Genomic DNA, 25,084 nt, shown 5'->3' on the forward strand with positions numbered 1-25,084 from the left:
AAACTTGTGGTTGCTCTGTGCCAGCTGACTCAGTGGTGGTGTTGAGGCTCAGGCTTCAGCCTGGGCTCTAGGACTCTCATCTTGCAGAGTCCTAAAGCCTGGACTGCATGAAGACCCCCAAGAGCAGGGGTGTCCAAACTTTTTTCAAAGAGGGCCAGATTTGAAGAAGTGAACATGCATGAGGGCCGACCATTTTGCCTGACATTCTTTGAACTATTAAAATTAAATGCAAATTAACTATTTTATGCAAAGTTTATTGCAAACGGCATACTTTTCATTTCATCACATGGATGACAAATCTAAACAGGTGTTAAATCACTCTGCCTTTCATATCTGAAGGCCAGATGAAAAAAAAATCCAGGAAGCTGAAATATATGTCAGGAACATTGTAAAGTACATTACATATTATTGGTAATAAAGGTTGTCTGTCAACCTTTAAGTTCAAAAAATATGAACGGGAACATAACACCAACTATACATTTTGTGTCCAAATATATTTATAACTGATTTAGACCAACTGACATTAACTAAGATTTTACAATGTATTCATCTCAATTGGAAAAAAAAACTTGCCTGCACTAATGTGAAGGGTGAAACTGAGATCTGGACTGCAGCACATAGGCTAGGTCTGGTTCAAAGGCAGTGGTTTTGATGCGCAAAATGTCACGCAGGTCAGAGTCACTTAGTCTTGTCCTCACGCGGTTCTTGTTAAAGTTCATAGCAGAGAATGTCTTATCACACATATATGTTGAGCCAAACAAGCTCAGCATTTTCTTAGCCAATGTTCGAATCTCTTGAAACCGGCTCTTATCCAGTTGGCGGTAAAAGTTCACAAGAGAGAGCTGTTGGTGATGACTGCGTAACTCGCTGTCACAATGCAGCTCAATGAGCTCGAGCTGCAGCTGATCTGGAGCATCATCGGGGTCAACAGAGAATGGAGAGGAGAAAAGGCTGATCTCCTTTTCAATAGCTGCAAAATCCTGAAAGCGCCATTTAAACTCCCCAGCCAGAGATGCGATGTCTGCTGCATACCTACTCGTTTGAGCACTGATATTGTCCTGTGGAAAACTGTTCATTATTTCCTGCAACGCTGAAAAATGTATGGTATTGGGCTGTGTTTGTGACAACTGCCTTATGAAAAGTTGCGGCTTTGTCCCAAAGGCTTTAAGGTGTGAATAAAGCTGGTTCACCGCTGCATCTTTCCCCTGAAGACTCGTGTTCAGTATATTCAGATGCTTTGTTATGTCAACTAGAAACCCCAAATCAGCCAGCCAAATAGGATCAGATAGTTCTCGCATTGGTTGTCCCTTTGTTTCCAAGAATTCTCCGATTTCCTTTCTGAGAGAGTAGAAACGCTGCAGTGCAGACCCCCGACTGAGCCATCTTACATCGTTGTGATATAAAACATCTTCGTATTCAGCCTGGATGTCCAGTAGAAACTGTTTAAACTGGCGGTGGCACAGGGCTTTAGAGCGAATAAAATTAATAGTCTTTAGCACCGGTTTCATAACATGATCATATTTGAGATGTTTAGCACAGAGAACTTGTTGATGAATGATACAATGAAGTTTAATAGCTTTGCCTCCTTCTTCGATCACCTTGTTACAGATTAGGGTTGATAATCCACTTCGTTCACCAACCATGGCAGGTGCCCCATCAGTAATAATCCCAGTAACTTTGTTCCAAGGCAGTTTCATATCATCTATGGCGGAACTAACAGAAACAAATAAATCTTTTCCTCTTGTTTGGTCCGTAAGGCTCTGGAGGTCAAGTAGCTCTTCAGTCACATTCATTTCATCGTCCACCCCTCTCATAAAAATCAGCAACTGAGCTGTGTCAGATAGGTCCGTGCTTTCATCACAGGCTATTGAAAAGAAGTCAAAATCCACTCCTTTGGACGTCAACTGTCTCTTAATATCTGATGAAATCTCTTCAGTTCTCCATGCTACAGTGTTACGAGCCAGGCAAATGTTGGCAAACTCTTGCTTCTTCTTGGGACAGATATTCTCAACCATTTTCATAACGCATTCTTTGATAAAGTCACCCTCAGCAAAAGATTTGCAATTTTTAGCAATTAACGTTGCCACCTCATAGCTCGCCCTTGTGGCATTTTCATTTGACTCACGGGCTCTTATGAAAAATCGCTGTTGTGACATTAAAACAGCTTCAAGTTGCTTCAACTTTTCACTGCGGTCGCGCCCTGTGAGCTTGTCGTATGTGCTATGTCTTGACTGGTAGTGTCCCTTGACATTAAATTCCTTTTAAACAGCCACAGTCTCTTGGCATATCAGACAAACACAGTGATTCCATATTTCAGTGAAGAAATATTCCACTTTCCACCTGTCCTGAAAGCGGCGGCCCTCACTGTCAACTTTCCTTCTCTTATTTACAGTCGCCATTTTTGAAATTGACCAGAAGGGGAAGGGATCATGTGAGCGCAGTGCCAGAGGTTTTGGTCTAAGTAATACACTGCCTAAGTAATACACTGCACTAATACACTGCCCAACAAGAATTCTCTTGCCTTTGTGGCTGTGTGTGGTGAAGAGTCTAAGGATGAGCTCGGGCGTGTTCACAGCTCCACGTGCCCGAGCCCGCCAGGAAGCTAACAGTGCACAGCGCCAGTCACAGGTACTGAGACATTTCCCGATCTCTGCAGCTGTGGAGTCCGTCCCCGCACTCTCAGCCCCAAGGCGGAGGGCCCGCGGGGTCGGAGGCGAGCGGAGAGCGCAGGGCACGCCGGCCTCACGGTGGCCCGTGGGCAGGGCGAACCCGCAGCCGAGTGGGGGAGCGGGGCTGCGGACGTGCCCTACAGGGCAGGCTCTAGGACCGCGGAGGCCATGGGCGGCGGCGGCGCGGCCGGAAGCAGCGTGCTGGGCGCGCCAGTTCAAAAGAGCGCCGGGGAGCCAGGGGAGGGGGAGGAAGCGGGGGCCGTATTAAACCGGAACACGGGCCGGACTTTGGACATGCCTGCCCAAGAGTGTCAGCTGCCACTGGTCAGCAGCAGGTTTTTAATTGTAGTGTAGACAAACCCTCAAAACCACATCAGAACAACTCCACTAGCACCTTTCTTTTCCTTCCCAAAGACAAAAAAAACAAACAAAATATGCAGAAAAGTCAGATGCACGTTTCGCAATCATCTTATTTTAATTTAGTTTAAAACCAAATTTCACATCTTATGAACAAACATTTCACTACTTGAGTTTACATAGTGCCTTTATACTCCACCTATAGACTCACTTTTTTAGAAGAGCCAATTTTAATCTCTCTAAGAGGAACATATCTACATTTGATTTGTGCCCCAGTAGGGCAAAGGCAAACAATAGTGAAGAGGATGTATTTTACTTGTATCTAGTTCATTTGCTTTCACTCCATCCCTTCAAATAAAGATGTACAAATTCATTTTGATTAATCAGAGTTAACTTACTAATACGAACTACCCAAGATCACTTTTATGAAACTCTGATCATGTGCTCACATAATCAATTTGTATTCAGTAAAGAGAGAACTTTTATGCATTTTTGGTTTACTAATATGTGCTCTGTCTCTCAAGTGCATGAATGGTCTAATTTTTTCCTTTTGTTTCTGAAATAGCAATAATTTTAATTAGAGATTCAATTTCTCTCCAAAGAATAATGTCTGCATTGATTTAATCTCTGACCTTTTTATTATGCTGTTTCTGGCATTGTGGTCTTAATTTTTGTCTTGGTTAGGGTAACTAAGCTAAATGATTAATTATTTCTATAATTGAAAAGATACATTTCTTTGGCTCCAGTATTGTTTCATAACACCAAGACTCTGTTTGAAATTTTTATTCCTTCCTAATATTGCATTTTGACTGGTTTAGAGTTGTAAATGAGAAACAAAAGCATCAAACATTCTTACTTTAAGAATTCTAGTGTAGGTGCTATAATGTAATGATTATTGGCCTTCAGTTATAAAGGAGTTTCTGTCTTGCTGTAATTTTTTGCTAGGTAAGTGTGGTCCAAGATTCAGTAAATATATCAGGACAGTCCAACACAAACACTTTGAAGGTACCTGAATGTCGACTAGCAGAAGATTTAGGGAATCTCTGGGAAACCACAAGATTTACAGATTGCAGTTTTTATGTAGGAGGACAAGAATTCAAAGCTCATAAGTCTGTCCTTGCAGGTACGTTTTACTTTTGTATTCTAACATTTTTATTTTATTAATAAAGCTGTTAAAATCCTTCTCTTTAATTGTATTTTATGTTTAATTCTTTTGCTACAGCTCGTTCACCAGTTTTTAATGCAATGTTTGAACATGAAATGGAGGAAAGCAAAAAGGTAAGCATGACTCGAAGTTTAAGATACCACTCCCGTTCTGTTAACAAAGAAAAAGAATGATAGAAAATATTGTACTTCATGGATTGATAAAGATAAAAGTAAATACTTAATAGGCATGGGTCAGTCAGGTAGATATCTCAAGGTATCATTGAACTGATGCCATCAAATGTCAGTAACTCTAGCATAGCTCAAATGAGTGGCCACTTTGTGAAATTACATTTGTGTTTCTCTGTCTCTGCTGGTGTTGCACTCATATTTTTTTTGTAGCACTTCGGGGGCCATATTCCATAATTCTTTCTGCTGCAGTAAGATGAGCCACTCTGAATTGTTTCCGAATTAATTGGGAAAATTTTTCTGACATTTCTGAGCACACAAGGAGAATTGTGGGAAGTTATTGCAAAACTAGTGGCATTCAAGTAAAGCTAGTCTGCACACACACTATAGAGATTGTATTAGCAGCTGATAAATTGTGCTTACTCCAGCTGGAGCTTGTGACTTATAAATCAGCCAACTAGAGTGAAAAGCACCACCACATTTGAATAAAGGGAATGTATATATGTATGCGACTAGAGTTATGGTTAGTTGTAACTCAAATTAACTTCATAGTGAAGCACCATAGAATTGGGGAGCTAGTGCAGAATAGGTAACTGTACTGCATATTTTGGCTGGGTTTGAGCTAGCTTTCCAAGCACCGTCTAAAAACACTAAAGTAAATCCATGCTACTTCATGCAAACTGGACCTTTTCTCTTCTTATTTAGTGAAAGCTAGCTCTGAATGTTTGGGGTCACTATGTAAATGTTAACAGAGAGATGGCATCAGTGTTCCCAGTAAGCTATGTGCTTAGGTGGCCACCCAGAATAAATTCAAATACTGTCTACCCAACTGGATGAACAAAGCTTCCGCAGCCATCAGCATTTGTTTCTATTCATGGTGCACATAACAAAGTTTATTCTGCACATGTATTGGAAAAAAGTAGAGGGAACATTGCAGGGCAACCTAACAAATTTAAAAAATCGTGAAACAATCACATGCTAGTTACTTCAAACTCTAATATCTCCTCCTTGGGTAAGGCTATCTGTAGTTAGTGGCTATCCTATTCTAGTAGAACCTTGGATGTAACATAATCTTAGAACCCTCCTGGTCTATTAGCTCTGGAGATGACACTCATCTAACCCGTTATAGGCTGGACTCTGTGTATTCCATGGGTTCTGCAAATATAGAATTTGCTATGGATTTCAGCCCTTGGAGTAGAATTATGTTCTAGAATTTCAGTTTTCATTGTAGCCTTTGTGTGTGAAAATACGTTTGGAAATATGGACAAAGCATAAAATGATGCAGTTTTTTTCTTCCTGGGTTTGTCTGGAACTTGAAACAGCACCTCTAAGAGGTGTGAATGTACCACTTCCTCACAGTTAGTGATGGATTTCATGACCCAAAATTTGGTATTTTTCCAAGATGACCTGGAATTCACCATTTTACTGCACTCAGGTTTTTTGTTTCTGTTGGAATTTCCCACAACTGTCTGCAGCTCTCCAGTTTTCACTACAAGAGGGCATTAATTGGATTACAGGGCATGCTCTCTATCCCTTTCCTGGTAGGAAGACAAAGAACAAGATAGGCTCTAGCTTGCAGTCAATGAGCATAGGCCTTTTGCCATTATCTTTGAAAACTCGTGGTGATTGGGAGAGATCCCAGATGATTGGAAAAAAGCAAATGTAGTGCTCATCTTTAAAAAAGGGAATAAGGACAATCCAGGGAACTACAGACCGGTCAGCCTTGCCTCAGTTCCCAGAAAAATTGTGGAGTGGATCCTCCAGGAATCCATTTTGAGGCACTTGGAAGAGGGGAAGGTGATGAGGAATAGTCAACATGGATTCATGAAGAGCAAGTTGTGCCTGACCAATCTGATTAGCTTCTATGATGAGTTAACTGGCTCTGTGGATATGGGAAAGTCAGTGGATGTGATATACCTTGACTTTAGCAAAGTTTTTGATTCTGTCTCCCACAATATTCTTGCCAGCAAGTTAAGGGCGTATGGATTGGATAAATGGGCTGTAAGATGGATAGAAAGCTGGCTGGACTGTCGGGCCCAATGGGTAGTGATCAATGGCTCAATGTCAGGTTGGTGGTCAGTTTCTAGCGGAGTACCCCAAGGATCTGTTCTAGAACCAGTTTTGTTCAACATTTTTATTAATGACCTGGATGAGGGGCTGGACTGCACCATCAACAAGTTTGCAGATGACACTAAGTTAGGGGGAGAGGTAAACACATTGGAGGGCAGGGATAGGGTCCACAGTGACCTAGACAGATTAGAGGATTGGGCCAAAAGAAAACTGATGGGGGTTCAACAAGGACAAGTGTAGAGTCCTGCACTTGGGATAGAAGAATCCCAAGCATTGTTACAGGTTGGGGACCGAATGGCTAAGTAACTGTTCTGCAGAAAAGGACCTGGGGATTACAGTGGATGAGAAGCTGGATATGAGTCAACAGTGTGCCCTTGTAGTCAAGAAGGCTAATGGCATATTAGGGTACATTAGGAGGAACATTGCCAGCAGATCTAGAGAAGTGATTATTCCCCTTTATTCAGTTCTGGTGAGGCCACACCTGGAGTATTACGTCCAGTTCTGGGTCCCCCACTATAGAAAGGATGTGGACGCATTGGAGAGGGTCCAGCAGAGGGCGACCAAGATTATTAAGGGACTGGAGATCATGACCTATGAGGAGAGACTGAGGGATTTGGGTTTGGACATTAGGAAAAACTATTTCAAGAGAATGGTGGTGAAGTACTGGAATGGGTTACATAGGGAGGTGGTGGAGTCTCCATCTCTAGAGGTTTTTTAAGTCTCTGCTTGACAAAGCCCTGACTGGGTTGATTTAGTTGGGATTGGTGCTGCCTGGAGCAGGGGGCTGGACTTGATGACCTCCTGAGGTCTCTTCCAGCTCTATGGTTCTATTATTCTGACCATAAATGTTGGCTAGCTGGCTGGACTGTTTAGAGAACACTGCAACAGCTCAAGTTTGTGGAGCTGAGCTGGTGTAGTTGGTTACAAGCAGACATAGGAAGCAAGAGTTTGAGCCAAGCCTTCTAGATAGCAATGCAACTGCAAAAAAGCTCATGGAGCTGGATCACCTGCAGAATCTAGGGAAAAAATCCATGGTTGAATATCACAGACTAATTTCAATATTCATGAGGTTATGGAATATGAGTTAAGTTCTATGGCAATATTAGGGTTGCTTGCAAAAGAATTTCATCTCATTGAGCCTCGCTGTACCTGAGTCTGTGGTTGTGGGGTTATGCACAGCTCAAACATATATGCTTATGTTTGTATTACCTCTATTTTTAACATTGTGCTGTTAAGAGCTTGAATGGTGCAGTAGCAGTAGCTGGAATTTCATTATCATGGATTCACATTTTGCTCTTGGTTAGATCCCAAAGGATTTTTAATGGGCAGCTCTCATTTTCACTGAATTTTTGGCTCTCCTTGGAGTCTTGCAGGGCACAATGATGCTTCCTCTCATAAGTGACTCCCATAGGTGAGGACTCTATACTCCTAAATACTACTGCATTAATACCTTTCCAATTCTGTATTCATTTTAAGGTCTTTGTCCTTGCCTCTTACAGCTTATGTCTCCACACCTTATTCTTCTGCAACAGCTGTATTCAGGGATGTTGATAAAATTCGGGTTCTAACTTGAAAAGACCAGGGCCGAGGCTTTCTTAAGGAAGAGCCGTAAACTGTGGGATTTAGGTGTGGTAAAAATGTAGTTTTTGCCAGGTCTTCCAGGACAAGTTGGCCATATTAAACTGAGCAAATTAAGTCTTGTTTTCCTCTTTGCAGCTGAATAACTTTTTGTTCTCTCCAATATTGTAGACTCTGCTATTCCAAGGAATGCTTATGGATTTAAATCCAGGCCAGGATGTATTTTTAAAAATTCCACAGGCCATATTTAGGATTCTCTGTATGTACTTTAAGATAATTTTTGCACAGCAGATTCTGTACAAATCGAGCCACTCCTAAGAAGAGCTGGGATGTCCATCTGTCTAACTGGTAAAGCCACTGGCAAAAGAGGAGGTTGATGAGAGGCCGATAATTGAATCTAGATGTGTCAATATAAATTTTTAAGGCTTCTATATGAAGGACATGATATAAAAACTTGTAACAAGCAAAGTAGGTGGTGATCTTAAATTTGTACTACAAAATTTTTAGATGTTATGGTTTTCCTTTTTTATGTTTGTTCAACAGAATCGTGTAGAAATAAATGATGTGGACCCTGAGGTTTTTAAAGAAATGATGAGATTCATTTACACAGGGAAAGCACCAAACCTTGACAAAATGGCTGACAACTTGTTGGCAGCTGCAGACAAAGTAAGTAATTTTAAAGTCCTCATAATTATTATTTCAGAAACAACTGTTTCTAAAATGTATATTTGAATAGCTTAAATACTACCACAGTTGATGTCTAAGAAAAATAAACCAGTGGACCAACAGATACAAGAAAAGGGAGAGAGAAACAGATTTTTGAGTGGTGGGAAGGTTAAAAATAAATAAAACCTTCTCTGGCTGCTAGAAGTATATGGTAGAAAATCAGTATTGATAAAAGTGTCTCCTTGATCTTTCTGTTGTGACATGATAAATAACAGTACTTTAGTGACCACCTGTAAACTATCAATACTTCTATAACTTTTTGTTTTTTCATTACTCTAAATAGTTGTAATCTGTCCTTTTACTTAATTCTTGCCTTTTAAATATTTATCCTTTAAACCCACCCTTTAAATATTTTCACTTTTCCTATGAAATATTACTCCTTTTGCCCTTCTTCATATGGGAAACAAATAACACCACAGTATTCAAGATGATCTCATACCATTTCATATTTAACATACCACTATTATTGTACAAGAAGCCAAATTTCATCTGGCTGTTCATTGTGAAGTCTTAGTTACCTTCTTCAAAGTGGGTGCAGCTAATTTAAAAGCCAGCCATATATGAAGTGTTAACTTTGTTCCTTTCAAGATGCATTACCTTAGACTTTGTCTACATTTTATTCATTTGAGGTTTTTCACCAAACTGTGTAATTGAATTTGCACCGACCCTTACTAGATTAGAGAAACAGATTTTTCTTGTACGAAAGCTGTACTAATTTGTTTATTATTTTATACTCACCTGGAATTGTATCTTGAAGTAATATTCCTGTTACTGAAGTAACATTTGTATCTCTCATGATCAACCCTACCACCTTCTTTAACATACATACAGCATTGACTGCCCCTTAGTGGCTAACTTTGTCAAACACTCCATTCTTAAATTCCCTCTGAACTACTCTATTGGTACTATCAGGCTTTGATGACACAGTAATTTAGTCCTCTTCTCATACCTCTCTGTCACAGTGCCTCATCTTCAAGATCTCATTGAGTCTGAGACAGATGATAAAGGCACTCCAGAGTGGAGAGAACTAGAGAAGTAGTGTTCCTTTATGATTAAAGACTTTTCTCCAAGGCATGATTGCTAAATAAAGTGAATGTAATAACTAGAAACTGCGAAATGGTTCTTGCTCTGCCTTTCTCATGAATGAAAAGTATTATAAAAAGTAGTTCTGCAATGTTACAAGACAGCTGTATTCAACTTTTGTGTAGTCTGCTACAAATGTCTTTAGAGTAACTGGCTTTAATGTATATGCTCTGAAGAGAAGCACCTTAGAGAACAGTACAACCATAAATCTAAAATAAATATAACTTTGAAAAGAGAAATTTGACTAAGATATAGAGCAATGCAGCTTTCCTTTGTTTTACGCAGATACATTTTATTTTGATTTTATTTATATTAATAAGTAACATACATGTGGCACCTTCACTATTTTTATTCAGATTATTTCTAAATTTGTTAGAGACTTTGGAATTGTACAATTGATGGATTCTAAATGAAGTAGCCACACAGAAAAAAGATGTGGGTAGTGTTTATGTACTGTTTAATGAGAACCTGCTCAACATGAAGCAGTGGTCAAACTGTAAACAATGTTAAGACACATACAATCAGAAAGAGAATGCACAAGAGAATTCTTTTTACATGTCAGTATTATACCTTTGCTTAGATAGGGTGACCAGAACTGAACCCAGCTATCTCAAAAATATGGCAGATATGAGAGTTCATAAGTGGAAAAACGAAATGACAGATTGATACATTTGTTTGCATAGTACCTAATGACAATTTCTCCCTGAAAGAGGAGAGTGGAGGATTTGCAGAAAGAGAGAGAGAGAGAGAAAAATTGGATACTCCTTATTCATCCCTTCTTAGTGGAATAATTATTGAACTTTTAATGAAATACAACTAATTTAACTGATGAGAGGGTTCTTTGGACTCATGTATATCATTGAAATTCATTGTCACTGTATACCATTGACGATAAGAAGTTAGGAGAAGTTTAAATGTTCTGGCCAGGGAATAAGTCAGTCACTGAGAGAAGTTAGAAGGATCCTTCCCTTAGAGTGGAATTTTACTTAATTTTCCTCTGAGATCTCTCTTATTTCCATTTGAATTTCTGGGACTAGAAATATCTTACTGGATTATTGAGCCAGTGATTTGATTTAATATTGCACTTCCCATTTAAATAATATTTATGGCTTCTCTTTAGCTTTTCTTCATGTTGGTAAAAGGGGAGGGAATTTAAAATCTGAAATTAATTGTAATTTAGCCATTTTATTAATTCTCCTGTGAGGGACACTAGTCAATCCTAAGGAATGGTGCTAAGCATTTCACAGGATTGGGGGAAATTGTTCTTTTGAACTATTGTACTTACAGATTACAGCAGAAAGAATAAGTGTGAAGAATGATTAGTATAGTTTTTTTCTTTCATTAGTATGCACTGGAACGGCTGAAGGTCATGTGTGAGGAGGCACTCTGTAGTAACCTCTCAGTTGAAAACGTTGCTGACATTCTTATCCTCGCAGATTTGCACAGCGCAGAACAGTTGAAAGCACAAGCAATAGATTTTATTAACAGGCAAGTAATGTTCCTTTATTACACTTGAAATAATGCTTTAAATATCCGTACTTAAATATGTCTTCCTTCTAAATATTTTGTATAATTTTCCCTGTCATAGGTGCAGTGTTCTTAGACAACTTGGGTGTAAAGATGGGAAAAACTGGAATAGCAAGTAAGTAAAATGATTCCCAAAATATAAAGTTACCTTTTCCTGTCAGAAGAACTTCCCAAGTTACCTAGTACAGGTTGGACCTCCCTGGTCCAGCACCCTCAGGACCTGAGGGTCCAGAACAAGGGGATTTGTCAGACCAGGGGAGGTCCCTCCCCTCCTGGCCCATGTTGCCATTGGTTTAGGGCTCCCATCTGCCCCTACTGCCCCCTTAACCCGAAATGCTGTGAGGAGTAGTGAAATGGCAGCATGCGACCTGTCCACTTTTTAAATAGAGACCTATCAAGTTTCTTTTTTTGCCCATGGAGGCTGCAGAAAAGTAAGAGGCCCTATTCCAGAGCAGATGAAGTTGAGAGAAGCTAGGGCAGAATGAAGCTTAGGTAGGGAGACTAGGGCTGCTATTTTGTGTTATGACAGTGCACAAAGGCTTCACCCAGGATCCAGAATCGATTGTGTTAGGCACTCTGCAAATATATAGGCAGACACAAAGAGCTCAGTCTGATGTGAAAGAAGAGACAACAAATAAGTGAAATAAGCAGAAAGGAGAGGGAGAAATAAGGGGGCGAATGTATTCCCAATGCTGGGCACGGTATAAGAACCTAAGGTATGTCTACACTACAAGGGTATTTTGAAATAAGTTATTTCAGAATAACAATGCCCAAAATAACTATTTCGAAATAGCACATCCACACTACAGAGAAACAGGTTCTCCTAATGTGAACACAGTACCTCAATTTAGAGCCCCAGGAAGCACTGGGGAGTAATTACTTTGAATGGCCTTGGGAAGGAGCTATTTTGAAATAGCAATGTCGAAATAGCCATTATTCCTTTTAAGGGATTATTTATTCCAGAATAAGAAGCCTGTTATTTCAAAATAACACTATAGTGTAGTCATGCCCTTAGAGAGATAAGTTCACAGAGTTGCATAGGTTAGCTGGTACACAGTTTTGACTGTTCCAAATCATTCAGAAAGGGAACTTTAGAAAGAAAGACATAATCAACTATCCTATGCTGCTTACTACCTCACTTTCCTGTAAATGTTGTAAATGAAGTGGGTCTTGAGGAGGTGGTTGAGTTGGCATGGCCTGTCAATTTTTGCATTCTTCCAAATGTGCAGAGGAGCTGAGCTAGAACTGATGAACAGTTTCTAAGGGTACATTTCCTTTACTGACCTTCAACAAAAAGTTTTTATATCTACGTGTCCCAGGATATTCCATGTGCTGCCATAGTGTCAGTGAGTTCAGCAGTGAAGAATTATAACTGACATATAAAATACATTGATACTCTTTTTAAAGACTCCTACTCAATTAGAGTATAGTCTTAGCTGAAGGCATGATGTAGATAACTTCATTCTGGGGAAAATTCCAGTTCTAGAACAATGTTAAATGTATTTCTTTTCATTGACCTGTAATTTCACTAAACTGTAAGTGAATACATTGTAGGTTACAAATAACATACAGCTGTAGTCAATTATAATATTTCACATGTCAAATCATTCTAAATATTTTCCAGATTCAGCATTATGTGGACACAATACATTTTAACTGATAATTCTTAAACCTTTTCTTTTCAGCCAAGCAACAGACATAATGGAAACAGCAGGCTGGAAGTCAATGATCCACTCTCATCCTCACTTGGTAGCAGAGGCCTTTCGAGCATTAGCGTCTGCACAGTGTCCACAGTTTGGCATTCCACGCAAACGGCTAAAGCAGTCATGAAATCTTCCACGAACTTTAGAGAAACTGAAATGACTCTACTCTTCCTTGTCCAGAGGTGTTTTCACAAACCATACAAGAATTTTTGTTATCCTTGTCCACAGAACAGAAGCTGAAAAAGCCTATTGTTTGCTTTTCAGTTGGATAATTTATGGTTTAATCCTCAGCTTTAAATTAGACTGATTACTCTCTAGTTCACTGAAAGGCCTTAAATTATCTTCAATGACTCTAGTCCATGTAGTCTAATGTATCTTGATTTTTTTTTTTATTGTGCCTTGTCTTTTTGACTAGGCTATGCAGGATTGCACTAGCTCCATAATGCAGTAAAGTTCATAACTGAAGATTAACTTTTGAAAGGGATCTTCCATTTTTTTATTTTTTTTTAAAGAATGAAGATTATAGTTTGGTTCTGTGCTAACTGGAAGGTTTCAACTAGACTCTCATTTAAAAGCACTTGAGCTAAGGGCACATAATGTGCCCTTAGTTCAAGTACAAAGCATAGGAAGAACCAGTTTACTTTCAGAGGATGCCAACAGGCTGTTAATGGCAATATACTGCTTTGAACGTAATTTATTTTTCATTGTGGGGGCAAATATGCAATGGTTTGGCCCAAAAATGTATTTTCAATATAGTTTGTAATGCCTATTGTGTGTATGTCAAAGCTGTCCAACAAACGTTAAAAAAAGAAACACATAATAAATCTTTTGCCTGTGTTTCTTTATGGTCCATCACTAGTTTACATTTAATGGAAAATAAGGTAAGAGGTAAAGGTTTTGCTGTGAAGAGAGAATGGTATTGTATTTGAAGAAAAATTATTTATATCTCACGTGTTATGGTACATAGAAAAGTAAAGGATGCATAGAATGACCAAATGTAAATTTAAGAAATGGGCCAAATGGATTCTGAATATGCACTTTTAATGCGTAACTTTTGTATGTTGTGTGGTACATATATATTTTGCTTTTGATGAATTAATGAGGTACAGGTAATTGTGGCGTAACTTTTTAAATACATTTTAAGATGCCCACAGCCACATGGGATTTAGTTTTGTTATTATGAACAAGAAAAGCATGTCTTTGAAGACTTAATTGAACCTGAATATTGTAAGCTCTCGTTCTATATTGTTGAGTATTTTCACATTTTTGAGAAAGGCATGTGAATGACAAACAAAACTTTGGAAGAGGATCTGTTCTCCACTTAACATGTGTGCACAATTTCCATTCACATTAGTGGTAGTAACATCGAGGAGGAGGAATAGATCCCTGAAATGTCAGATAGTATTTGCAAGTACAAGCTTACTTTTTCTAGCATTTCAGTTATTGTACTAGCATTGTGGATGGTATTGAAATTCTGCATAATGTGAAAGGATGAAACATTTGTAAACTGCTTATCATGGGCCAGTTCTTTATTATATGAACCTTAGCTTTAATATCAACGTTTTCAGTGTTTGATAGCTTTGTTTACAATGTGGGAGAGGGAGAGGCTGCAGTAATGCACATTCTAAATGTTTTCTGAGTTATAACATTGAATTTGCTATAAGGGTGATAATATGCTATATTTGTTGTTTGTCAAGATTTTCATTTAACAGTGAGATATGGGAAGAAATCTCATTGAATTTATAAACATACTATTAAGATAAAACACTTCAGTTTGCCTTTAAGCTTACATGAACAATGAAATTTTAAGATTTACCTTCTGAAAAGGTAAATCTCCTCCCTAATTTATTTACGATTTCTCAGAATTAATCCCAGTGAAGTTTTAGTAGGGTAAAGTATATATGCTTTTATATTTTGTTACCAAGTAAACCTTTAGCAAATAAGTGCCCAGTCCAGTTTTTAAAAAATAAACCTCTGAATGCTTGTATACACTGTGTTTGAACTAAATCTTTGTGGCTTAAATATAAAATAAGAAGCATTCTTAGACAAGTGTCTAAATGCTACAGGCCACACCCCACTAGACTCTATGAAGTAATTTAACCTTTATCACATTGTTCTTTAAATATTTATCTAAATTAAGATTTTGGCATTTAAGCATTCTTCATGTTAGGGTTTATTAGGATACCTGCTCCCTCCAAAATAGTGACGTTTTTGCTGCAGTGTGTAACAAATTAGAATGAATATATTCAAACTCATCATGAACAAGCTCGCTGTTGAAACTTGCAGCTCTAATATACAAAGTGACTTGAATATTTAATACCATAATTATGATTGTCCAGTTCAGCCTGTTCTAAATTACAAAATACAGTAATCTAATGTGAAGCTTAAGGATTTTGTTCTGATGATTAAAAAAAAAAAAAAAAAAAAAGCTTAATAGCACACTTTGTACCAAAAAAGTCAAACACTGTGCTGTAGGAATATCTACATTGGTAGAAATGTCCATTTTTCTGGTTAGGCAGTGCACACTATACATTACAGAAATGGAAAATCATGTCATTGATCTGCTTATATTTTGTTTTATTTATTATGTATACATTTAAGTTTTGTCGCTCTTAAGAAAAAAGGTAAAATAATTGCTGTATTCTCAAGTGTGCCCTGATTATTTACCTTCTCATTCTTGGTTGAACCGCCTGCAGTGTTCTCACTGGACCCAAGAATATAGTCCGTAAGAACAACTTCCTTCTTTAGATTCTCCATTTTTATTCCCCACATCTCAAGAATGATCAGTTTCAGTTTCAGCAGATGTAAAACTCTATAATACAAAAGTATAGTTTTTCAGGCCATCATAGAGAAATCCTGAAAATGTATTTAGTCTCTTTAAAGGATTTGAAGCACAAAGTGTGACTGTCTTGTTTTGACTTTCTTACACTATTCTCGGAAATGAGCCACCATTTTCTTATTTTTCTGTGGAGAACCCTGCATGTCTTGTGTGTGTGTATGATTTCTGCATGGTAGTCTTTTTTTTAACAAATTTCTTAAAATAAGTACTCAATTCACTCTTGGAATGATGGTAGAAGTGATTGCATCATTTTTCCATTTGAACCTTTTCTAGGGAGATATTTAGAATGGATGAAGCTTAAAAAATCCTTGTCTTGAAGTTCATTTACTGCATTCTGAAGTATGAACACAGAGTGCCTTTTCTAGTATATCTTTGCAATGAATACAAGATTAGTAAGATATTAAATCTTTAAAAAAGTATTTTACAAAATCTTAAGGGGAATGTTGTTTGGTACAAAATAACTAAATTGACATAGATACGAGGTATGGAATGTTGATTTGAATCCATTTTTTACTTGGTTCTTAAATTCAGTTTTACTGAATACAGATTTTGTTCTTACTCTTCAAGTATTTGATTCTCACAGTGCATTAAATATTTAGAATGAAACTCATTGCTGTGTTTAGGGACTGCATAAGGCCTATGTACTACCTACCCTCATAGAATAATTCACTCTCATAGACGAAGACTGTTATCGAAGATACCAGAGTGAAAACTGAGATACAACTAATAGCTATCGGTATTAATGTTAAAATCTACACTTTACCCAATACTTTTAATTTTGAATTGACACTAAAATTGACTTGACTTTTTTCTAAACTGGCATTGATCTCATGATTGTTATTTAGTTTCTAATATAGTTTAGTCTCTCAGCTTGGCTTTTGTTTGCAGTAAATGGATTTAGTTTGGAAAGGGAATGCATTTTTTAAAGTATTTGCATTGGTAGATTTAATTACTCTCTGTAACCTAGCTAATTCTGGCTTTTGAGACTTCAGAGAGGAGGGTTAACATAAATGAATCCTATATTAGAAATGAAACTAATGAAATTATTTAGACCTGTTTTGAGGTGGAAATGATTAAGAGAATTCAGATATGTAAACACTTGCATCAAACCATCCATAATTTTTATCAGCTGATGTTAATGGTGAAATACTTTTTGTATCTTGTTGCTGAAAATATTTTTGCATTTCAGCACATCAAGTTACAATAAAGTTGTTACTTATACAGAATTCTTCTCTGCAACTTGTATTTTCTTTGGATTTGGGCGCCACTGTAATTATCTATGTATCTTCTCTTGAGAGAAGGGTATTTTAATAAACACATATACAGAAGACAGTTGAGAAATTTTAAATAGTGTAGAATCTCTTTGCCCCCATAAGATGTAGCTCTTGTAGTAGAGAGCATATCACAACTAAAATCCACATTCTTCACTGGCTTTTGATTTGTTTTCAGACTGATGTCTTAAATGTTTTAACCTATAAAGCTCTAAATACTTTGAGACCTGCCTACCTGAGACAATACCTGCCCATGCAGTATCTCCAAAATGAAGATTATGGGGTTGATACCCAACCTAAAATCCTTTGGTTTAACAATTAGGGAAAGTAGAAGCTCTATAAAATATTCTTATGTGTCTTCCATATCCACCACATTCACACAGAACCAAGACCTTACAAGAGTCCTTCAAAAATAATTTTCTTGAGCTTTGATAAATGACTGGCTATAGGCATATGATGAGCAGATGGGCTGATGGCATTATTAATCAGAAAATATTTGGGTTTGAGCTGTATTGATAGCTCATTTATTTAATGCAGATATTTTGTATCCTGACTCTTTCAATATTTGCAAAAATGCATAGAACCATATGTGTTGCTGATTTAAAGAAAATGAATCATGTTGGATTTGGAAGAAAGCATAACGCTTTGAGAAGACAGATTTTGAGAAATGGACACTATCAAGGTAGGTTATTATATCAAATAAGTGATCAAAAGGTAATATTGACTGTTGCGATAAAGAAATACCAGTGCAGCAATGCCTAGGCAACTTGTTTTCCTGACATTGGTCAAAACATCAAAGCTGCCTTTTCATTCCCATTGCCTATTACTAGGGTCTTAAGCAGTTACCTCACTTGGAGTCAGTCTAGTGAACTCAGTTAACTTCCATCTTTCTGAGGTCCATGCCAACAGTTAATAACAATGTCCTCACTCAGTTAATTTCAAAGCAAGCAATATTGGTCTAGCACAGAAAACAAACCCTAATATAAAATTTACCTTATACTATGTAGGCCATTAAAAAGATTTTTAACAACTGCACATAATGCAAAGAATGCAAGAGCAGACCTTTGATTAAGAGGTGAGCAGTTCATACAACGTATATTTTAGTGCTACTCCCCTGAATTTTGTAGCTTGTACATATTTAATAGCCATGATAAGCTACACTGGTTTTAGTTAAAGTTAATTTCGATCTAAAATGTTGATTTATTTTTAGATCTTAATGTAATTTATTGTAGTCTTTATTTTAAATCAAGTATACAGTGCAATGAGTTATTGAAAACATTCCAAAATTTGAGCTTTTCTGTTTGTCTGAACTTCCATTAAAAATGGTGTTGTTTGTAGTGTGTGTCACTAACTTACTGCACAGTTAAATTCCAATGCAAATATTACTGGATGAGTTTTTTTAAAAGATTTTATGAAAGACATAACTGACATTGCATTTAAAATTATAATGGTACAGAAATTGAGCAGACTACTCAGTGTACCAGATTTCTTAGATGGCTTGTCTTGCTGTAGGCTCTCTTGTAATTTTCCATTGTCTACCTTGAGTAGCTTATTTTATTGTTGTATCATTTATTTTGAAGAGTCATTCTGCTAGGGAAAGCTGGAAGAAATACAAGCACAGAAATGGAAGCAAGCACTTCAGATCTATGGGGCAAGAGACTTTACTACTACCACAACCGATAGTTAATGCTGACAGTATTCATGGCATCCCAACTACAGGCAAACAAGTTATCTCAATCCAGTATTATATGTTGACAGTTTTATATGAAGCCATGTATTCAATTAGGGTTGCCAATTTTGGTTGGACAGACTCCTGGAAGTTTACTCACATGACACAAAAAATTTTTAATTAAAGATTAATTCCTGGAGACTCCAGGACAGTACTAGAGTGCTAATAATGAAATGCACAATATGCCATTGAATTTTTCATTGTTTAAATATATGTGACAGATAAGTTACTTTGCCATTTGAAACTCCTGGGAGAGAAAACAAGATTGTAGAATTTAGCATGACTACTCTTTATAGACTTTTTGATTTTGAGTAGGTACTAAAAGATTCCAGTGCTAATTAGGTTCATGTCCTTCAAAATACACAAATAAATCCTGTGAAGTAAAGAGGATTTAACTTGTTTGGAAAGATTCTATTCCAAAATTAGGTGTCATGGCCTGACACTGGTATTTATTTTGGGTTCTGGGTCAACTTTTGGAACCCAGCGATAAAATGATCACTTCTAATATGGCACCAACTGATCAGAATGGTGGCAGTCAGTTAAATCAGGTATGTTATTACTCTTTCTAACTTCTGGCTTTGCAAGTCAACATTGGTACAAGTTTGTGAGATGGATTCTGTTATGGCTTGTGAATCATTAAAATTGTTAAATTTTTCTATCAAAATTTACTTACTACTAGTGATGCACAAGCCAAAAGAAAGCAACTTGATTTCCTATTTGCTGTCCTAGCAATTAGAGAAGCATATTTTGTGGAAGTCTTTGAAAGACGCACATAGTGGTGGCAGTAGCCTTCATCCCACCAAAAGAAAAAAATGCACGTTTAATTTATGCACCAGAAGCAGTCCCAGGGAAATTAATAGGTCTGCTCACAGTTCATAAATTTAAGCAAATACATAATTCTGCAGAATATGAATCTACAATTTTTAGTCATTTTGCAAAGGGTAACTATAACGCAAGACAAGTTTAAAATTATCATAGGATAGTTGTGTCTAGACTATAATAGAACAGGTAACTACTGTACAAGTTTCCTCCTGACATCTAAAAACTTTCCCAAGGTCCTATAGAAAGTCAGTGGCAGAGATGTCAGTAGCACCCATGCCTGGAGCTCAAAATTCTTTCTTTGCATGTATTTACATATGCAGATATTTTGTAACTTTATTGCTCAATGTTTAGCAATACAGTATCATGGTAGTGAACAGATTATTGTTCATACCTCAAAGCACATATTACAAATATTTGCAAAAAATGGTATGTTTAAGATGCCAAACTGCATTGACAAATAAATTGTTGGGAACCAGGATATTTTAACCTTTTTCCCAAGTAAATCATTTTGACTTTTAAAATGGTAACTCTGAAAGGTTTATGGTTAATTTGTATTGGGTGCATATTGTTTTCCAGTCCTATACAGTTATATTTATTGGGCCTTGACATTCCAAAACAAATTACCTGCTACTGAATCATGCAATTTAAGTGCCTCCCCACAGCAGACAAGAAGAACTCTGTAGCATCACACTGCCACCGCCACCACTCTATCCCTACCAAAGTCATGCTCCAGTGATATCCAGACGCACCATGCAAAGGGCTGGCGAAAGTAAGATGCACATTAAATTGTACTAATCTAATGCTGCTGTCTTTTCTGTATGTCTTCACACACCAATAAAAGCCTGAAGGAAATAACCTGTGAGAAGAAATGAAAAGTACTGAGGCTCTATTCTTTCCTGCATTTGGCCTGCTATGCATTTCCATGGCTCAAACTGGCCCTTAAAACCAGGATAGCTAATCATAAGAGGCTCACCCAAGTTCTTGGGGGGCTCTTTCAGTGACATATGGCTGCAGTTATGGCTCATCTTATTCCTTTGCTACAACTGAGCCCACAGTTGAGAGAAGAGGGGACAGCATACATACTTCAGCAGTACCTGGCAAGTGTTTCTTGGCCTGCGCAGTGATCTACATGTAAATGTGTGTAGAGCTTGGCTAATCTGTAAGATACCCGCTGGTATATGTAAGAGACATCTTTGGGTGGTTCAAACATACATAAGTAGAAGATTCTAGGCTCAACATAAACAAGTATTGCCAGTCTGAACTGCTGTGAAGACAGTATAAAATAGATAACTCTGCTTTCCCCTCCAAGTATTCTGCTATAGAAAAGCTTTCATAACATCTCTTCCACCCATACACTATAGGAGTAGTAATGGTTGAGACTCGTAACAGATCAGTCACCAGTCCTTAATCATCGTTTAATAAGACACTCGGATCCCATGCCAGGAAATAAGTATGCTGCCTTTGCCGATTACAGTCCCTGCCAATTCAAGCAAAAGGCTGAGAGGCTCCAAAAGACCATAATGATATTTGGAACAGTTATAAATTGCCAAATGAGCTGCTTCAGTGATTACATCCTTGCACTCCATTTAGGTGGTGTGTGTAATAATTCTTGGCCTGACGAAGGGATAATGCTGATTTTGAAGTCCTATATTGAGAAGTTATCAGAACTCTTTAATAATGATATGCAGGGAAAGACTTGTAAACTAATCTTTTTTCTATATTTTTAAATACTGAAGTGATGTTATACAAATTCTACTAGATGTCTGAGTAAATGCCCCATGAGAGCAGAGGACTAGACTCAATGACCTCTTGAGGTCTCTTTCAGCTCTAGTGTTCTGAGATTCTATGAATGCTTTGTTATGGACCATAAGGGTAAATTTATTCCACTTGCATAACTGGCATGTTTATATGTTGGCACCTTCCAAGTCACTTGTGACAATATAGGATACTTCATCTAGCAAACTTGTAAATTAACTACTATGCAGCATTTGTAGAGTGTGATCCCAGGATATTAGAGGGGCAAATCTTTCATTGGACCATCTGTTGGTAAGAGAGCTTGAAAGTTTCTCTCACCAATATAGGTATCGTTTTGCTTGTCCTTCTCCTTCTAAGCTCACTAATAGTGAGGATCACTCCTAATTGAGCCTATTGAAAACACTTTAGAATCATTTCTCTTAATCTTGTTTGTAATATTGTCCATTAAATAGAAAATGTACCACGTCAGATCTACTTAATTTCAGAGCAAAATTTAAGTGCTAAATGGTGCACCAGTTTGGGGGAGGGAGGAATGAAATGTTTAAACCAGTAATGCTGGAATAGCAGATATCTACTTTTGACAAACTGACAGAAGAAGAGAATTGAAACTTGATGAATCTTAATGTGTTCTGTCACGTACTTCAATTTTCTCAAATTATTTCTCCAATTACTTCTAGTCTTTGTGAAGGAATGACTAATGATAATTAATACATTCTTCTTATTTGCATATTCAGGCTCCAGTATTTCTGAAAAATGCAGATTTGTTGTGAGGACAAGCCAAGTATTTTCTTGTGAGATTAAAAGGCTTTGAATGCACTATTGCAGTATTTTTTCAGATGAACAAGAAACTAGTGGTTTGATTTGAATGAGTTTAACCTGTTTTTCCCAAAGAAACATTGTGCATAGACTAGGCCGTGGATCTATTTGTGTGTTTGCGTGCGGTTTTTTGGTTTGTAAAGCATCTGTTGTCTCTTAGGGGCTGTCCTTTGCTTTGATTGGAAGAGCAGAAGGGCTCCTTTTAACAAATTGCTATTTACTGCAGCCACAAAGGGACGCCAAATTTAGCGTTTAAAAATATTGTTTGTTCAACATTCAGAAGAACACTGTCCATATAAAATACTGCAAAGTCAGCATGAGCACAGGTATGAAAGTTCCCATGAGGTTCAGTAGTCTGGTTTGTGTGTCTAATCCAGGGGTGGGGAACCTTTTTTGGGTCGGGGGCTACTGACCCACAGAAAAATCAGTTGGGGGCCACACACAAGTGAGAAGCAAGAAACAAAACAAACACAAACAAACCCCCTCACTGACGAGGCCCCAACTAAGTGACACCCACCACATTCCCTTTGCACACCAGAGCCCCGGGGACCCAGGCTAGTAGATTTTGTGTGCTTCAGCCCCACGGGAGCTGGCGGCGGTGGGGAGAAAGGAGGGAGCTTAAGCACCAGTGCAAACTCCTCAAGGCAGGGGCAGGAGCTCAGAGCCTCAGGCCGGATCTAAGCAAGCTGGGGGCTGTATCCAGCCCCAGGCCTTGGGTTCCCCATACCATCATCTTGCCATCTCTATTAATATGGCCAGCAGTAGAGCCTTCTCTGCCACTGACACAAGTATATTTGTAGCTAAACTCAACTCTAATCAAAACTGCAATCTGTTAAAGTGTGTAGCAAAAAAGACCAGGTTGACAACTTGAAAATTGGGAGAGTGTAATGGACAGGAAATAAAATTATTTTTCCAAGTTGAATATAATTTAAATGTTTGGCAGAACCATGCACAGACACAGATTCAATGGAAAGGAGATGCTTCCACTAATGCAGGGAATTGCCAAAAAGAGATAATGAGCAACGCAAGATGAAAGTTTGCCAAATGGGCAATGAAATGCGAGTAGGCATGGGCTTTGATGCTCTGCTGTGGCAGTATTATAAACCTCAGCCCCTGCTTCAATTCTCCCAACCGCAGAACAGACAGGCCTTTTCTAGGAGGTATAATAGAAACAACAGGAGGAGGCTTCTTCCATCAGCCCTCTGGTTAAAAACAAGCCTTTTGAAGGTTCACCCAAGGATGACACACCCTTTGAAACTCCAGATCAAACTATTCCATACTTCTGATGCCAACTGATACCCTACCATGCATGGGCCCAGAGCACATCAGATCGCTGGGTGCACTGCCCAGTAGAACTGTGATACTCACTCTCCAGTTCAGTTCCCCCTCTTCCTACCACTCCCATTCCCCTTCCCTCTTCAGAGACCCTTTACAACATCTCCTAATGCAAGAGGTCCAGCTATTCATCAGTGTGGGAGTGATGGAAGAGTTCCTTGATAGCTAAGGGGCAAGGGTTATTTCTCTCATCATTTCCTAATCTCCAAAGCCAAAACCTTAACAAGTTCTTGAAGAAATTGAAGTTCCACATGGGCCCCCTAGATCCAGAATGTGAATAAGCCATCCTTGACTTGCAGGATGCATATTTTCACATATTTATAACCCCATCTCGTAGAAGGTTCCAGTAAAGCACAATCATCAGTTCAGTCTTTATCCTTAGCTTGGAATCCTGAACTCAGCAGAAACTTGGGTACTCACCAAGTGCATGATAATCATGGCTGCTTTCTTACAGAAGTGCTGGTTCAGGTGATTCCATACTCAATGACTGGTGATATGCCTATACTTGCACCCTCTTTTGAGAGAAGGATGCAAATGTAGACAGTCAAAATTGCAAATGAAGCCGGAATTTAAAAATCCCATGCTTCATTTGCATATTCACGTTATGGCGCTATTTCAAAATAACACACTGTTAAGACACGGTTATTTTGAGAGAGCCCTTCTCTCAAAATAACTGGTAAACCTCATTGTATGAGTAATAAAGGTTATTTCAAGAGAAGGGTTTTCTCTCGAAATAATCGTGTCTTAACAGTGTCATTTTGAAATAGCACTATTTTGAAATAACGCTATAATGCAGATATGCTAATGAAGTGCAGGATATTTAAATCCCGGCTGCATTTGCAATTTCAAATGTCTAAATTTTCATCCCTCTCTTAAAAAAAGGGTGCAAGTGTAGACATACCCTACCTGATAAAGGGCCACTCCAAAACACAGGTGGAGGCACATGGAAACCTGGTAAGAGCAACTTTTGACTAATTTGGCCTTCTACTGAACATGCAGACGTTACCCTGTTCAGAGGATAGAGTTCATAGGGGCAGTACTGGACTCAAAACAGGTAAGAGCATGACTATTAGAATCCTGGTTTCAGACTCTGAGAGATAATACAAGCTCTCAGAGAATTCCCTAGCATCCCTGGTGTAGAATTTCCTGAAGCTTTCTGGCCAGACGGCTGCCTGTACTAATACAGAGCAGTATGCCAGAATGAGGCTCTGACCCCTTCACACATGTCTAGCCTTGGTGTATCAACCAAATTGGGACAGTCTGGACGAGATAATTTCTCATCCTGGCTGGCTCTTGAATCTGTCCTATGGTGGTTAAATCTAGAAGCTGTGTGTGGAAGCTCACTTGAAAGGGGAAGTGTGTGTCAGTCATGATGGACAATACACCAGTGATGTTATATGTAAACTGATGGGGGAGCATACGCCTCTCCCAATGTCAGGAAGTCCTCAAACTGTGGGACATAGGATGCTTCA

The 25,084-nt window shown here is 38.2% G+C and overlaps 1 protein-coding gene across 2 annotated transcripts in view; it reads left to right on the top strand.

Moving 5' to 3' along the window:
• The window catches only part of SPOPL (speckle type BTB/POZ protein like), a 74,665-nt gene extending 57,555 nt beyond the window's left edge, over positions 1-17,110 (top strand). For both annotated transcript variants that reach the window (XM_075933309.1, XM_006117040.4), the window contains 6 exons: positions 3,972-4,149; positions 4,249-4,304; positions 8,550-8,672; positions 11,161-11,303; positions 11,404-11,457; positions 13,028-17,110. In XM_075933309.1, coding sequence (XP_075789424.1) covers positions 3,972-4,149; positions 4,249-4,304; positions 8,550-8,672; positions 11,161-11,303; positions 11,404-11,457; positions 13,028-13,172 — 699 coding nt within the window. In that variant the 3' untranslated portion in view covers positions 13,173-17,110. The remainder of the gene's footprint in view (positions 1-3,971; positions 4,150-4,248; positions 4,305-8,549; positions 8,673-11,160; positions 11,304-11,403; positions 11,458-13,027) is intronic.
• The last annotated feature ends 7,974 nt before the right edge of the window (positions 17,111-25,084 follow it).

This window comes from Pelodiscus sinensis, chromosome 7, assembly GCF_049634645.1.
Source record: "Pelodiscus sinensis isolate JC-2024 chromosome 7, ASM4963464v1, whole genome shotgun sequence".
NCBI lineage: Eukaryota > Metazoa > Chordata > Testudines > Trionychidae > Pelodiscus > Pelodiscus sinensis.